Source organism: Carassius auratus, unplaced genomic scaffold, assembly GCF_003368295.1.
Source record: "Carassius auratus strain Wakin unplaced genomic scaffold, ASM336829v1 scaf_tig00215530, whole genome shotgun sequence".
In the NCBI taxonomy this organism is placed as follows: Eukaryota; Metazoa; Chordata; class Actinopteri; order Cypriniformes; family Cyprinidae; genus Carassius; species Carassius auratus.
Window position 1 is genome coordinate 99,119 of NW_020528126.1, and position 15,512 is coordinate 114,630.

The following is a 15,512-nucleotide window of genomic DNA, read 5'->3' on the forward strand; positions in this document are numbered from 1 at the left end:
ACTTGCCTGACTCAAATGGGAAAAGCAGAGCCTCAATCAATAGCAAATTTAATTTAATCAAGCTGATGCTAAGTTAACATTCGACTCATACTGAGGGATTATTAGACTGGCCTGACATGCTCTAAATGCACCCATCCTGACAGAAACAAGAAATGACAGCCTTGTTTATGCTCCTTTACAAGCTCATGGTTAACGCTTTAGCAGGTCACTGCAACCAAGACACTGAGATGAGCTCAGCTCAATCTGAGCAAGATATCTCTACTGCTCCAAGAAAACAGATTTTTTTTTTTTTTTTTAAAGTTACTGTAGTTTTCAAGGCTACACCATATTTACCAGCATCACTTAAGAATAAAAATCAATAGTGATATCATTTATATTTTCCAAAAGAAAGCAAAATGAGGGAATATAATATAGCTTCAAAACAATATTGATAATGAAAAAAATCAAATCAACTTTGCAGGGAAAACATACTTGAGATGGCCATTAATTAAGAATACACAAAACATCTACACCATAGGTTATTATCCAATACTGCAAATATTTTTCAAATTATTACTAGTACTTTACCAACATTATTTATTTATAAAAAAAAATTATAGTGTCTCAGAATACATTACTGTGCCCTTGTAACTAGTAATCCAAAACTCAACACATATAGGCCCAGGTTTTGGCTTACTATTGTCATTACTGGCAACATCACGAATATGATGCTGATGACTCATCTTGCACTTATGATATAACTTACCCAGATTCCATGTAAACAAAACGGTTGCCCTTATCATGTAAAAACATCAAGCTCAATTATGACTGAACAGTCTGAAATACAGGGAACAGGGAGGGAAACATGAACAGGAGCACTAAGATAAATATTAATAACAGAGAATGCTGACAGCAGTACAGGAAATACTGACTGACTCTCGAAAAGAAAGAAAAAAAATGGAAATGCAAACTAAAATACTGGGTGAAATGGGGAATAGTGACTCAAATACAAACAAATACTAATGGAAATATGAAGAGTTCTGGCTTGAAATACTGAAAAACAGGGAATACTTACTGAAACATAAGAGGACTTACTGACTAAAACACTGACTGAAAAAAATAGTGAATACTGACTGAAAATCAGGAAAATACAGACTGAAACGGGCAATCCTCAAAAAAAAAAAAAAAAAAAAAAAAAAAGGAACAATAGCAAAATTATTAACTGAAAAGACAAACACTGATTGAACTGCAAAAAAAAAAAAAAAAACACATTAAGGAATACTGAAACCAGGGAAGACAGACTGCAACAGTAACTGCAATAAAGTCAATACTGACTGAAAAGGAAGGCATAACTGCCTGAAATACAAAAAAATAATAAAAATAATGAATACTGAATAAACAGGGAATGCGAACGGAATAGAGGCAGTGCAGACTGAAAAGACAGGGAACACAGTCTGAAATAAAGACTGAAAATGTTAAATATGGGGGGGGGGGGGGTGTATGGGATAAATACTGACAGAAATGGGTAATGTTGATTAAATACTGACCACAGGGAATTCAGAGTGAAATGCTGACTGAAAAATTTGAAATGATGACTAAAACACTGCCAGGCAGTAATACTAGGTGAATGAGCGATTGAAAGAATGAACACGTTCTCCTGTGAGCGACAGGAGTTTCTTGTCCTTTAACCTACACGTCAGAACATACAGGTTCAACAACAACACGTCTACTTATCTATCCTATTACAACTCTGCGTTTACTTCACTGGAAATGCTTCCTGAAACTGACACGGTCAACACTCCTCCAGTTTTGGTTTCCGGCCACAAGTAACTTACTGACATTACACTAATTTTAATAATAGATTGAAGGAGAAAGTTCTTTTCACATTAATGTCTGACATTTCTCTCGAGTCTAAAAACATCAAGAGAATATCTAGTAAAAATAAATAAAAATAAAACATACAGTACCTCTTTAATCTTGGCTCTTTTCGCTTTAATGTCAGGATCCGCGGGCTCGTGCCCTGTTGCTCCAGGCGGCCGCTCATACGGAACAAACGGCAAACTGTCAGCTTTCGCTCCCTTCCCCTGAGCAAGTTTCTCTTTGTCGCTGTTGATGTCCTGTTTGATCTCGCTCGCCCCTTTTTGTAGGGTGTCCTTGGCCTCAATCAGCGCCTTTTCGTGGTCTTTTCTGATCTTGGCCAGGATCTTCTCATCCTTGCCCGTCCCGGTGCTCGTGTCACTGACCGTACCTGTGCGCGTCTCTGCCTCCACCGAGGAAGAGCGGAAGAAAACTCCGCTGAGCAGCTTCGTGGAATCCGGCAAGAAGAAGATAGCTCCGAAACACAGGGTGATGAAGGCGCTGAACACTAAAAGCAAGATGAATTTCTCCGTGAGCCTGAAGGAGGTCGGGCTGGCGGACTTCCTATTCGGAGTGACCGTGAAAGGCAGGAGAGAAGCTACAGGCATTTTCTTCTGCGCTTAAAACCCTGCCTAAATATGTTAAATTCTACAACAAAGTAACTCCCCGATCACCTTGACCTACACTGCTCACGATAACTGTTACAATGATCTCAAGGTGTCCGAGTAGGAGACGGTAGATCCTGTGAAAGAAGTTGATCCCAATGCACGAACGGAGTCCCAGCGTCTCAACTGCTCACGCCTGAAACACATCTGTGTAAAGTCTCGTTAGCGGAACGGAAGGAATGGCAGAGATCCGTGATTGACAGCGCGCCTTGGCCAATCGCTTTGTGCCGCCAGGGCACAAGTTCGTTGTGGGCGTGTCTTCCGGATTTAAAGTACAGAGGCGTGATGTCTTGTTCAAACTTAATTGATTATGGACTGGGATTATGTTCTTGATCATAACGACATAAAAAAATTATGGAAACGTAAAGGTTGGCCAATTTAGTTTGTTATTTTAATTTCAGACTGTAATTATTATAAGTAGCCCCTGTACAATTGATTAGCATTTTAAACGAAACCCTCTGTAACCCTTTTCAGGCTTAAATATAATATATATATATATATATATATATATATATATATATATATATATATATATATATATATATATATATATATATATATATATATATATATAAAAACATAGTACCAACCTCATCCTACTTTTTAATGTAGTCTGGATAACTTTCCTTTAAACTTACTTCGCTGATGTTTTCTTAAGTGCCATGAATGACATGAATTTGTGTCAAAACACAAAAATAGACAGGAATTAAAAAAAAAAAAACTTTTTTGAAATTAAATTAAATTCTCTATGAAATCAAAAAACTCTCTGTGTTACAGAGAGTCACTGGTTATGATGCAATCGTTAGCCTAATTTTTACAAAAACTGCTTCTACGGGACCATAACGTAAGGTACAAGTTAATGGTGCCTTTTATACATTTTCGTGTTTCTTTAGAAATAATAAATTGATAAATGGAGTCTTTAAACGCCTCTGATGTAAAGTTATTCGCTGTCAAAGTGACGCCAAAATGAATGGGATTCAATGGAATGCTAACAGCAGGTGGGGGTCCGCTAGCCAATGGCAGCGCCCAGGGGTGTTTCAAAAAAATATGAAACCCTGCCTCCCTGGCAGTTCGTCACCTACGCCAAAACAGCTCAACGATTTTTTGATATCACTTCATACTTTATCTTCTCTTCAAATCTTCTGACCAATCAAATGCTCTCTATAATCCGAAGTGCCCACCCCCTGCACTATAAATACACGCTGAAGCTGCGACTATGATCGATCACTTAGTATTTCCTGTACAGTGAATGGCTAGTAGTGCACAATGTAGGCGATAGGGAACGATTAAAACAGTGTAAATAAGCTTTCGACAGGTGCAAATTAGGTCTGATTTTATGTTGTTTCACGCGTAATGCAGCAGACCATTTTGTTTTACTAAGAGTTACATATGGAACCTAGGGGGTAATCTATTGACTGTGACTTCACCCATAGGTTTCCGAAGAACGTTTTTGAAGCCAAAAGTGGGCGGCTGTTGCCACCTTGGCAGCGCATCACACCCGTATATCGAAAATGGGCAAAAAGGTGGGAGCTGGTTGCTGAAGCCGAGCCCTTAATTATGCAGAACTTTAAGGCTTAATATAATTTAAATGGGTGAGTTATAAAAAAAATGCACCCCCCCTCACAGTTTTCATGATGGGCAAATTTAGCTATATAGACCAAAATATTTTTTTTAACCAGGCTGTAAATGTTATTTTCTGCTGTAAAGTTGGGAACTTTAACATGGGGAGTCAATGGGACTGACTCCCTTTTGTCATCAGCCTCAAGCGGCCAGTCGATGAATTACAGTTTTAAGTCACTTCCGTGTGTGCTTCATGACAGAGAGGGCTGGAGGTTGCCGCTTGGGCTGTACCGAGCTTAATGGCTTTGGCCCAAGCAGATTTAAACAAAACATACTGGCTATTTAAAAAAAGGGAGCGGGCTGCTAGATATGTCTCACTCTCTCTTCCAGTTTCAGTTGAAATTATGTCACCACATAGAATAATGGTGCATTTTTCAAGGAACTTTATGGGAAGTTTAAAGGGGTCATCAGATGCTACAGTACATGCACTTTTACAAGTGGTTTGAACTAAAATGTATGTTGGCAGTGTATACACAACCAATAATGATACAAATTCACCCAGTGTTTTTTTTTTTAATCTACTCAAATCTTTTAGCCTGACTACGTCAGACTTCATACGTCAGACTTCATACGTCAGACTTCGTACTTCTGCTCAGTTTAATTTAGCTTCTGTACTCAGTCTGAGATAGCGAACTATCTCCCAGTTTCCTCCGGCCTCAAAAGAGCCGGACAATCAAGGAACAGAGCGTGGACTGAGAGCCGTGACATAGACTCTAAGCGCCGAATGTAAGATCATAGATTAGGTTAGGAAAATCGAAAATGACCATTGTCATTTTTTGTCAATTATGCTATTCCAGACTCTGTCTACGAGGCAAAGTTAAGTAGCAGAGTTTGGTATTACCAGGCTAAAAAATGTTAGATTTTTGAAAATCTCAGATTCCTGTCTTTGTGACTTTACACAGACAGGCCCCTCCCACGATAGTTTGATTGACAGCAGAGTTTCAGCATAGACTGGACTGACGTCTAACCTTAGACCCGCCTTGAGGGAGCTGTCTTCAGTCTGCCATTGTTTCGATGCTGGGGCAGGTGTAGACAAGAATGTCTCCTAAGCAATTTAGGTGTTTTTTTTTGTTGTTGTTGTTGGATGTAATAATGAACATAGCCATCATTATTTACTCCTGATATCTGAGCCGTGGAAGACACAGTGGATTACATTTGTTTCTGAAGGAAATGCGCCCCCAATCTACGTAAATGGGTCAATTTTTGCGCAAATCATTCATGATCCAGCTTCACCAACAGAAAAAAAGGTGTTTTTAAGGACTTTTTAATAAATATTTGCAAATCACTAACTGAATATTGAGATGTTGATGTCTTTAGGCCATGACTTTTATCAAACATGTGAAGTTTGGTGCAAAATTATACATGTTATGTTTGAGTTAATATAATATGACATGTTGCCTACAAGTGGCGCTATGATTATAACTGAATATCGGCCTTTAGATGTCTTCAGGCCAGTACTCTTATCAAACATGAAGTTTGATAGCATGCTTAAGAATAAACATAGAGATTTCAAGAGGGTCCTCGCACCATTGGTGCTTGGGCCCTCACTAAATGGCAGAGGCAAAGCTCAGTAAAGGTTTAGCTATAAACTTGACATATTGTACATAAAACTAGACCAGATTTTCCTATAGACAAGGATTTCCTGAAACTTGATTGCAAAATAGACAGAACGTCAGACAGTAATCATTCAGCCTTGACTTTGTTTTCCCAAAAAACTGGCAGTAACATTGCTCTTTAACAAGAAGACTGAGAACAGGAGACAGCTGCTTCATGCAGGGAGATTTTCGGGCAAAAGCTGAAAAACTGCTTTGAGAGTTTTCACTTTCTTAACAGTAGGATGCTGTGCTCCTCACATCTGGAAAGCTGAAGCATACAAGCTCATTGTTTTAAGTCAGTGAGTTTATCTGCCAGTGAATATCAGCAGTGGTGGGCTGTGCAGCTGTTGTCTGTACGAAGTAGTGACTATGCTAGCAACTTTCAAGAGATCCAGTGCAACAGCTTCAGTTTATCCATATGTTCTTTTTTATTATGATTGATAGCCAAATCTGTTTTACTACAAGTACCCTACTTTTCAGAAACTCCATTGTGTTTTGCTTTTGTTGTTTTCTTAATGTTAGCTCAACCTTATTTCAGGCATTTAATCAAAAATCCATTAAAAAAACACTGACTTTGGGAGATGGAGCTGTAACTTCTAAAATTCTAGCTTGTTTCTGGGTTTTGGCCTACAAAATACTTATTTCTGCTGTACTCAACATTTCATTCAAGGGAAGTTGTGGCCTAGTGGTTAGAGCATTTGACTCCTAACCCTAAGGTTGTTGGTTCAAGCCTCGGCTAGCAATACCATGACATAGGTTCCATCGAGCAAGACACAGAGCTCCCAGCTGCTCCCCGGGCACCACAGCATAAATGGCTGCCCACTGCTCTGGGTGTGTGTACACCTTAGATGGGTTAAATGCAGAGCATGACTTCTGAAAATGGGTCACCGTACTTGGCTGTATGTTATGTCACTCACTCATTTTATTGGGGTGAGCATACACCTTTTCCCCAGACATGTAGTGGACAGGTTTCAGAAATTCCCTAAAATGTCCAAGCTTTGTTTTCCTTTTGCCTTGCTATCTGCAGTCTTTATACATTATGTGGACATGTATTTGCTTTGGCAATTTTCTGTAGATTCTCACACGCCACGATTTGGTCAATTTGGTAAAAAGCCTGCACACTATTGGTCAAACTACTTTTCAGTCATTACCGTCATCAAATATGAAAACAATATGAAAACAATATGAAAACCCATAGATTTAGGCAATTTAGTCTGAGTAATAAGGACTTATGGTTAGAAGACCAAGCCCTATTTGAACAACGTTTTGAACACTTTTGGGCCTGAGTCAATATGCTGTTCAGGGGGCCCAGAATCTACAGCGGCACCCCTGATAAATGTATTTTGTCTTTTTCACTTGTTTATATAAGTGAAATAAATCTGCCAGTACATTTAGACAAAATGCATTTGTATTACAGACACTTGTATTTTTAAAAACAAGTTTTAATATTTTATGCAGAGTTGCTTTTCAAGTAAATATGTCTTGTTTTAAGGCGTATTAGTTACTTTAACTGTAAAATTAGACACAAATGTGACTTTGCCATATTCTCGGCTGGGTGGATTTCATTTGTACACTAAAAGAAAAATAAGAAAGAGCAGCAAAAATGAGAGGAAGGAAGGGCTGTTTTGTGGAAAACAGCAGGTGTCTTGCAGGACATATTACTATAAAAGCACATGGGACGTGCAGTCACATTACCTGCCGCAGGAGTTCTCGCACACAAATTCCAGGGGATTTCAATCTTGTCACTTCATTATAACAGCTGGCTGTTTCTCCCAAAAACACGAGAAAGAGCATGAAGGATGTTGAAGAGGCTCTGCATTAAGGAAGGTATAGTATTCAAGGTAAACTAAACAGAAAAGGAGTATCTGGTCTGGAGAAAAGTAACCAGTTCTACCACTACACCCAGTTTAATTACTCAAAGAGTTCTTGAATGAACTGTAGACAACATTTTTTTTTTTTTTTTTTTTTAAAGGAACAGTTTATTATTTGGATTATTTTACTTTAAGGGTTTAAAGATTTCAATTAAAAATAAAATTGAAAATTTGCTGAACATGAACTCACTCTCCAGCCATCTGTAGATGAGTTTGTTTCTTTATTGGAGTAGATTTGGATAAATTTAGCACTACATCACATCCTCACCAATGAATCCTCTGCAGTGAATGGGTGCCGTCAGAATGAGTCCACACAGCTGATAAAACATCATAAAAATCCACAAGTAGTCCGCATGACTTCTGTTTATAATAAAGAAAAATTCTTTATTAGGGCATTTTAACTTTCAAAATACCGCCAAAATACCATTCCATAATCCATAATAACACTTAGTCCAGTGAAAAGTTCATCCCTGTTGTCTTTTCACATTTCACATACATCAACATATTGGTTTAGAAGGGTTTTTGGACAGTTTTTGCTTGTAAACTGTGCTTAATCTGTCCACATTTCTCTCCTGATTCTGACAAGATGACTTTTTCACTGGAGAAAGCAATATTGAGAGCATCAGTTTGAAGTCTTGATGTATTTGTTTCTTACAAACATGCAGCTTTTCACTTAACAAGATCTTAACTGATGAACTGGAGTTGTGTTGAAAATGTGTTTATCACCTGTTGGGCCTCATTCTGATGGCACCTATTCACTGCAGAAGATTCATTGGTGAGCAAGTGATGTAATGCTAAATTTCTCCAAATCTGTTCCATGGTAGAAACAAACTCCTCTACATCTTGGGCGGCCTGAGGGTGAGTTCATCTTCAGCAAACTTTCATTTTTGGGTGGAATATTCCTTTAAATATCTTTGCCAAAATTCATTTTAATTACTCAAAAAAGGAAAATAATAACATTTTATTGGCCATTTGAAAAAGTGATTGATAAAGAAACTAAAACCTCTCTCTCTGCTCATCTTGTATCTGAGGTAAGGGGCTTCCTGTAGGGGGAACGTGTGCACTGCGTGCAGCTCAACACCTGCCATGCACTTGGTTCGCAATCTCACTCAGCTGATTTACCATTTTCAACTAAACTGAATCATTCACAGTTTGTATTTCACTTGTCATCAGCTGCTAGATGAAGCTTTCTAAACATTGTGGTTTTTAGATGGATGGTTTGAAAGAACCTTAATCATACTGTTCAAAAACCATTTGGTTGATTTATGATGTGCACAAAAAGCTGAGGAAATGAACATCATTCCATGTTTGTTTCGCTTTTGAGGGAGTTTCTATTGATGCCATATGGCAGTTTTCCACATGCTCAGAATAAGCAGGCATGCAAATAATGATGGTCTGTGGGCTTCTAACATGTAACGACAGAGCCTATCAGGTAATGTTATATTATCCATAACTGAAAACATAACTGAAAATGAGTTGTAAAAGTATAATGGCAGAGATTCACAACTAGTGAAACTGTACATTAAAATTTGGGAGGTAAATGTGCAACAGCAACGAAACAGCATTTTATTATTTGAATGCTATGACATTCTTTTAACCAAATATATAGGTGAGTAAAACTATATGTGCATAACAGATAAAAATTACAGTTTTTTTTTTATTCTCACTGACAGTATTTTTGTCATGAACCCTGTCCACGCACTTCTGTTTGCACACCACCAGAGATCACCTTCTCAGTAGTATAGTATGGACTCTTGCACCACACTGTTGCACTTCACCCGGACTACAGTTCCCATCATCCATTGTACTGATTACACACACACAGCTGAATCCAATCAGACATGCTACATGAGACAAGAGGTGTGTTCCATTTGAAAGGGTCCCTACGCAGTGTTCACTGCTCCCTACTCCCTGAGCACGATATATCAGTTGAAGTAGACTTCACTGACAATAACCGCTCATTCGGAACGCCCTGCAAACGTCATCAAAGAAAGTCACAGATGGGGTCGCGCAGATTATGCTATAAATATATAAGACTACATTCATATTTTAATTTTTATTTACAATCACATTTAAAATATGTACACTATACAATAAAAAAATCATTGAGTACTATATAATGAAAAACGTATGTTTTTTATACACTTTAATTGACAATTGCTGCTATTACTTGACTATTAACAGAATTGAAGCCCTGCTGTCATGCAAATATGAAAATAACTTTTATTTGGTTAACTGTATAGCCTATATGTGTTTTTAATAAATGGTCATATAATTGCATAGCGGTCTTGTGCGCCTTCTTCCTGTGCACAGCCGTATAGTAAACACTGAGGTAAATAAAGTAAAATAAAGAAAAATGGCAGAGCCTCGTCTGCTTCTAGTCACTTTTACATTATCATACCTTTTTACAATCCATAATGAATATGAACGAAGACGGCCGTTCTGACTGGTGATGACGTGCTGCGCGCAATGACAGTTGGGGGATAATCGCTCTCCACTTCCTGTGAAGTGATGTATCGATGTTCCCTTATTCCCTGTGCCGTGCTCAGTGCCCTTCGAACTGAACATGTTCACTCCCTTCGGATTGGGATCTCACTTAAGATGGCGGAATACCCTGTGAAGTCCACTTCGCAGTACACTTACGGTCGAACGGAACACACCTAAGGACTTCCTCTTTCTGTCGAGTATTGTATGTGCATACCCTGTTCTGATCATTGCCTGTGTATTTCGGATTACCCCTTAATCTCGCCCTGTTTGGATACTGTTTACCCTTCAACCGTTCACAGTATTATTCTTGTGTCTTGCCCTCAATGTATCTGTTTGCCATCGCCTGTCCCTCACCTGTTTTGACCAGGTCCTTAGATAAAGCTTGCAAATGGAACCGCATGTTGACCGCAACAATTTTGGCCTTTGATTTACATTTTATGAATTTAGCAGATGCTTTTATCCAAAGCAACTTACAGTGCATTCAGGCTATAATTTTTTTCTTTTTTTTTTACACCAGTATGTGTGTTCCCTGGGAATTGAACCCACAAACTTTTTTGCTCTGCTAACACAATGCTCCACCACTGAGCCACAGGAACATATTTCTCTTTCGTGTCACATGCCTGCTTCACTCTGCAATAGCCACTGGGCAAACAATGAGAAATGTGTCTCTCTCACTCTTTCTCTCTGACCAAGACGTGTGACACACAGTCATGCCCTTCTGGTTCTTCACTGCTTTCACATGGTTTCAACAAAGGTATTAATAAGCACTACTATTTTCAGTATTCATAATAAGCAACGTTTCTTTCAAAAACATGAACAAAATCTTACCAAGCCCAGTCTTTTGAATGGATATAGATCATTTAGTCATTCTACCATGTAGTAATGTTAAGTTTTTTTTTTTTTTTACGAAAACAAAACTACTAAACACACACACAAAATTATAATATAAAATAAATGATAACAATTTATTAAAATAAAAAAATAAAGCTATTTAAAAATATTAACAGTATGTAAAAAATGCTAAAATTAGATTGCACTAGTTCAACTAACAGAGTGAGCTGTTTTTGTCAGACCAGGGGAATGTTCATGTTATTTTTGCACTTCTGTTTGGTACAGGTACAGTAATTACACACACTGCTTCTAATACTCTCAGTAAAAGTTATTACAAACTGTTACAGAAGAAACCTAGTTTTTTATACAGGGAAGGGAGTCTTTTGATCTTTAAAGGTTGAAAACCAACTACAACAAAGAGTTATTGACTGATGCTGGCCTTGTTCAATAAACATCACCAAGAATCCCTCCTGCAAGTCAGCAGAAATCCCACAAATCCTCCGAGTAATTCCAAATAGACTTAACAGCCCACCATCCCTCTGAGGATATATTCAGATAAGGCTTGCTTTCTATTGACACCTCTTGCATACAGATTCCCTCCCTAATTGGCCTATCTATCATATAATGGCATTTTCTTTGACAGCGTAAAATATTAACACTCCTTGCCCTTGATCTGCTGTCAATGATTTCGTTACAAGCAGGTCATTTGAAATTATTTCACTTTCAAATGAGATAATCCACATAACAAACTCATCTTTTGATTCGTGGACAACATGAATAAACAACTGATCTTTGACATTTTGTTTGATAACCTCATTGAACCAACATGCTTCATTATTGAAAGGTCAAATAAATTTTGACAAAGTGTTCAACACCATCAGAAGTGCCATACATTAGCACAGACTCATTAATAAAACAGCTGTAGGGTCTGTGTGCTTGCATTTATGTGTTTTGCATGGCTAAAATGTATTTTCCACCTCACTGAGCAGTGTGCTACACACCTCACTGCACTGCATATCAGCACAATGCAACATGTGCATGACGGAAGGTGCATCACTACTCCACTGAAACAGAGTGAATGCTAAATAGACTGCTTCTGCTATTCTTAGCTCTTTTCATGCCATATCAGTTAATTCACAATAATGCTGAATGCTTGTGCTGTTAGCAGTTAGAGTACTGTTGTCTGGCAACAAGTCAAGCACTTTATTACACTCGCATCAAATGGCCTCATGTGCAGAGGAGGAAACGGAATATAACACAGTAAGCCCTTGAAACAAATATATCCTTACAGCAGGAATTATTTCAACCTGTTTGTTCTAAAATAATATCAAGAAATAATATCAAGCATGACATCAATACAATGAGTGTGGAGAAAAGAGGAAAATCTCCAAAAAAAGACACACTTCCACATTTATAATTAATGAGAGAAGTAGATGCCTGATAAAACTGGTCTGAATGATTCATTTATGAACCAAACTGAACTGCTTCTTGAATTCAGCATGATGATTTTTACAATAATATCAAGAAGAAGATCAATGAAATTTAAAATTAAACGAAAATGAATGAGGACAGAGGCTCTCAGGCCCCAAAAAAAGACACACCCAAAGGAACATTCATGATTAATGAGAGAAGCAACCGATACCCGATTCATTAACGAATCATTCTTCTTAATGATTCTGCCGCAGCTTCACTGCTCACAGGAGTGGAGGGGAATAATAGTACATTTCTGACTTTTTGCCAAACAGAGCTATCATATTGGTCATATATATGGACTGCATTCATTAAACTTTTATGCACAAATATATTCGATCTTCATTCCCTTACACTAGAGTATTGATTTTCTTTTGTGTCACCTTTGGTGTTCAATAGAAAAATGACATTCATACTGTTGGAACTACATGAGAGTATCAAAATAATCACATTCTTATTTTAATAAATAAACCTGAATTCCACTTAAAACCGAGCAAACGTAGGCAATTTACATTATATATATATATATATATATATATATATATATATATATATATATATATATATATATCTTAAATATATACATGCATGGTTGTGTATTTATATACACATAATAAATGTACACAGTACACACAACATATATTATGTACACAAAAACTTTTATTTTGGATGTGAATAATTGCAATCAATTGCTGCCCAATATTATATTATATTATATTATATTATATTATATTATATTATATTATATTATATTATATTATATTATATTATATTATATTATATTATATTGGAATAAGAAACTGGGCCTCTATTGAGCTTTTAATTGAAACTCTATTTAATTCAAACTAGACTGGAGTTCAGTATTAGTGACACTGAGATTCATATGCATGTTCAATTCTAATGTGTCTTGAATGGATAACCTCTAATAGACCTTTTTAATCCCACTAAACACCTATAGATAAGGCCACACTTTTGACTTTCTGAGAAGTGTCCACACAAGCATGACATGCTGACAGGCTGTCATGCTTCCGCTCTCACCACAGACAGAGCGACATGTTTACTTCTCCTATCAGCAATGTCTCCTCCACTTTATGAGGCTGTCGCTTGGCTTTATTTAAAGAGCTGCCTCTCCTTTCTCCGTGGCTTGTGATTTTTCATTGTGATAGAACAAAATTAACTTCTGCGTGATGAGCAGGGCAGTGTAACGTACCTAAATGCAGAGCTGGTTTACAGGGAACGGGCTGATGTGAATAGCAATGAAATCAAACCTGGAGGTTACTTACTTGCTTTAAGCTGCAGAGCTGTGGTGAAATATGAATCAAACTAAACTGAACGAGGACAGGTGCAAACACTTTATGGAGCTGCCACTGAAGCTGATCTAGTGTGCTTTGATATGGTACAAAAAGATCAAAAGCTAACGTGACTTTCCCTATCTAGCGATTTCCTCTACTTCATTTGCATTCCTTTGATTCTGAAACGGTCTGTTTGTTTGCGAGACAGCCTATTCATGCTAAACTGCCTCAAAACAGACATGCTTCTGCCTCCTGTTCACAGCAGCCCAGTTGGGAAACCACAAAAACAGGATTTGAAATCATTCATGTTTAATTATTGACCTTGTGTTTGCTATGAATGACATAACTGCAGCTTACTGTACTGGGAATGGTTAATGCATTGTAGGCATTTCAGTCAATAACTAGGCAACTAGATCCCAAGATATTACGAGTGATTCAGCTGAATGACTTTCTTATTCTGTTTAAGATGTGAAATCTCACCAAAGAAAAATAATCTGAACCTAGAGTTATTATAATATTGAGATGTTCGGCCAACTATATTACAGTGTCAGGGCTGGAATAGTGAAGATGGAACTTTTTAAGACAGAGGACTTAAAATTAAAGGTAATATCATCTTATTTATCATCATGAATAAATATTGCAAGGTGAATTGCAAGGTCCCTAAGGTTCTCAGGCCTGGATTTATTAAAAACAATGAAGTGTTCCATTATAAATGGGCATGAATAAGTCAAAAACACAAAGAAATCTTTTTTCTTTTTTCCCCCCTATACATTTAGAAAACTTTCAGGATGGTAGGAATGACTTCTATCTTGCAAATGACAATGACACAGTTTAATATTCATTTGTTGGTTTGTTTTGTAATAAAATGGCCAGATCCTTTCAAAAAGGTCTTCCAAAGTTTCATTTCATGGGTAGCATGTTTATGTACATTTTTTTTCCCCTAAAATTAAAAAGCTTCTGAGAATCAGTGGTCATGAAAAACTTGTAAATATAAATTTCAAGGATAAACAATCTATACATTAAAGACAGAAAAATGAAATCAGTCAATCAAGTCAACCCATGGGACATAAGTGTCCATAATTGAACCAACACATAATAAACAGTAAATGGCCAATGAAAACACATGTCCTCCTGATGCTTCTTGAGAGAACATCTCATGCCATTAGTCACGACCCATCACAGCCTTACAATGCACGTGGAGTGAAAGCCATTTATCAAGCAACAATCAATACAAGAACCAGATCTGAAACCATGCTGTTATTTACATCCTACACTCTCTGGATTTTCCATTTATTCTGACTATTACTGTTCATGTTTTAGAGGTGACATTTCAAAATGGATGTGGATGTGCTTGTGGTCACCTACTCGTGGATTTCAAAGCAACACATAGAATTGTGAATTATTGTGTTAAAACATGTTATTCATTCACAGCAGACAGTTCAAATGCTGCAGGTCCAAACTGTTATGCAAAATTACAATATTCAACATAAATTCACTTCTGGAAAGCATCATGCAGAGTGCCGGCAGTATCATTAGTATCAATTGTTTTCAGTAATAATTGTTTTTTGTTTTCAATAAATAGCATATTGTGTTTAAATTCACACATTTTGGACAGACAGTTACATTCCTATATTCAGACAGAACAGTTTTACATGGGGCCATGATGTAACTTTAGCCTTATGTAAACTTCACCTGACTACACCAATAACTAACAGGTGCTCACAGCAAGAGCAGGAAAACCAACACTGAAAAAAGGCTAAGTCATTCAAAATAAAAGAGACATGATCAAAATATGACCAACAGTTAAGCAAATGCTCAAATCTATAACAGGCATAATTTAATTAA

The 15,512-nt window shown here is 37.2% G+C and overlaps 1 protein-coding gene across 1 annotated transcript in view; it reads right to left on the reverse strand.

The window, feature by feature from the left end:
• man1a1 (mannosidase, alpha, class 1A, member 1) overlaps window positions 1-2,671 on the reverse strand; it is a 94,451-nt gene extending 91,780 nt beyond the window's left edge. The window contains exon 1 of the mRNA XM_026260530.1: window positions 1,947-2,671. Within this exon, the coding sequence (XP_026116315.1) occupies window positions 1,947-2,444 (498 nt within the window). The 5' untranslated portion in view covers window positions 2,445-2,671. The remainder of the gene's footprint in view (window positions 1-1,946) is intronic.
• Between the last annotated feature and the right edge of the window lie 12,841 nt (window positions 2,672-15,512).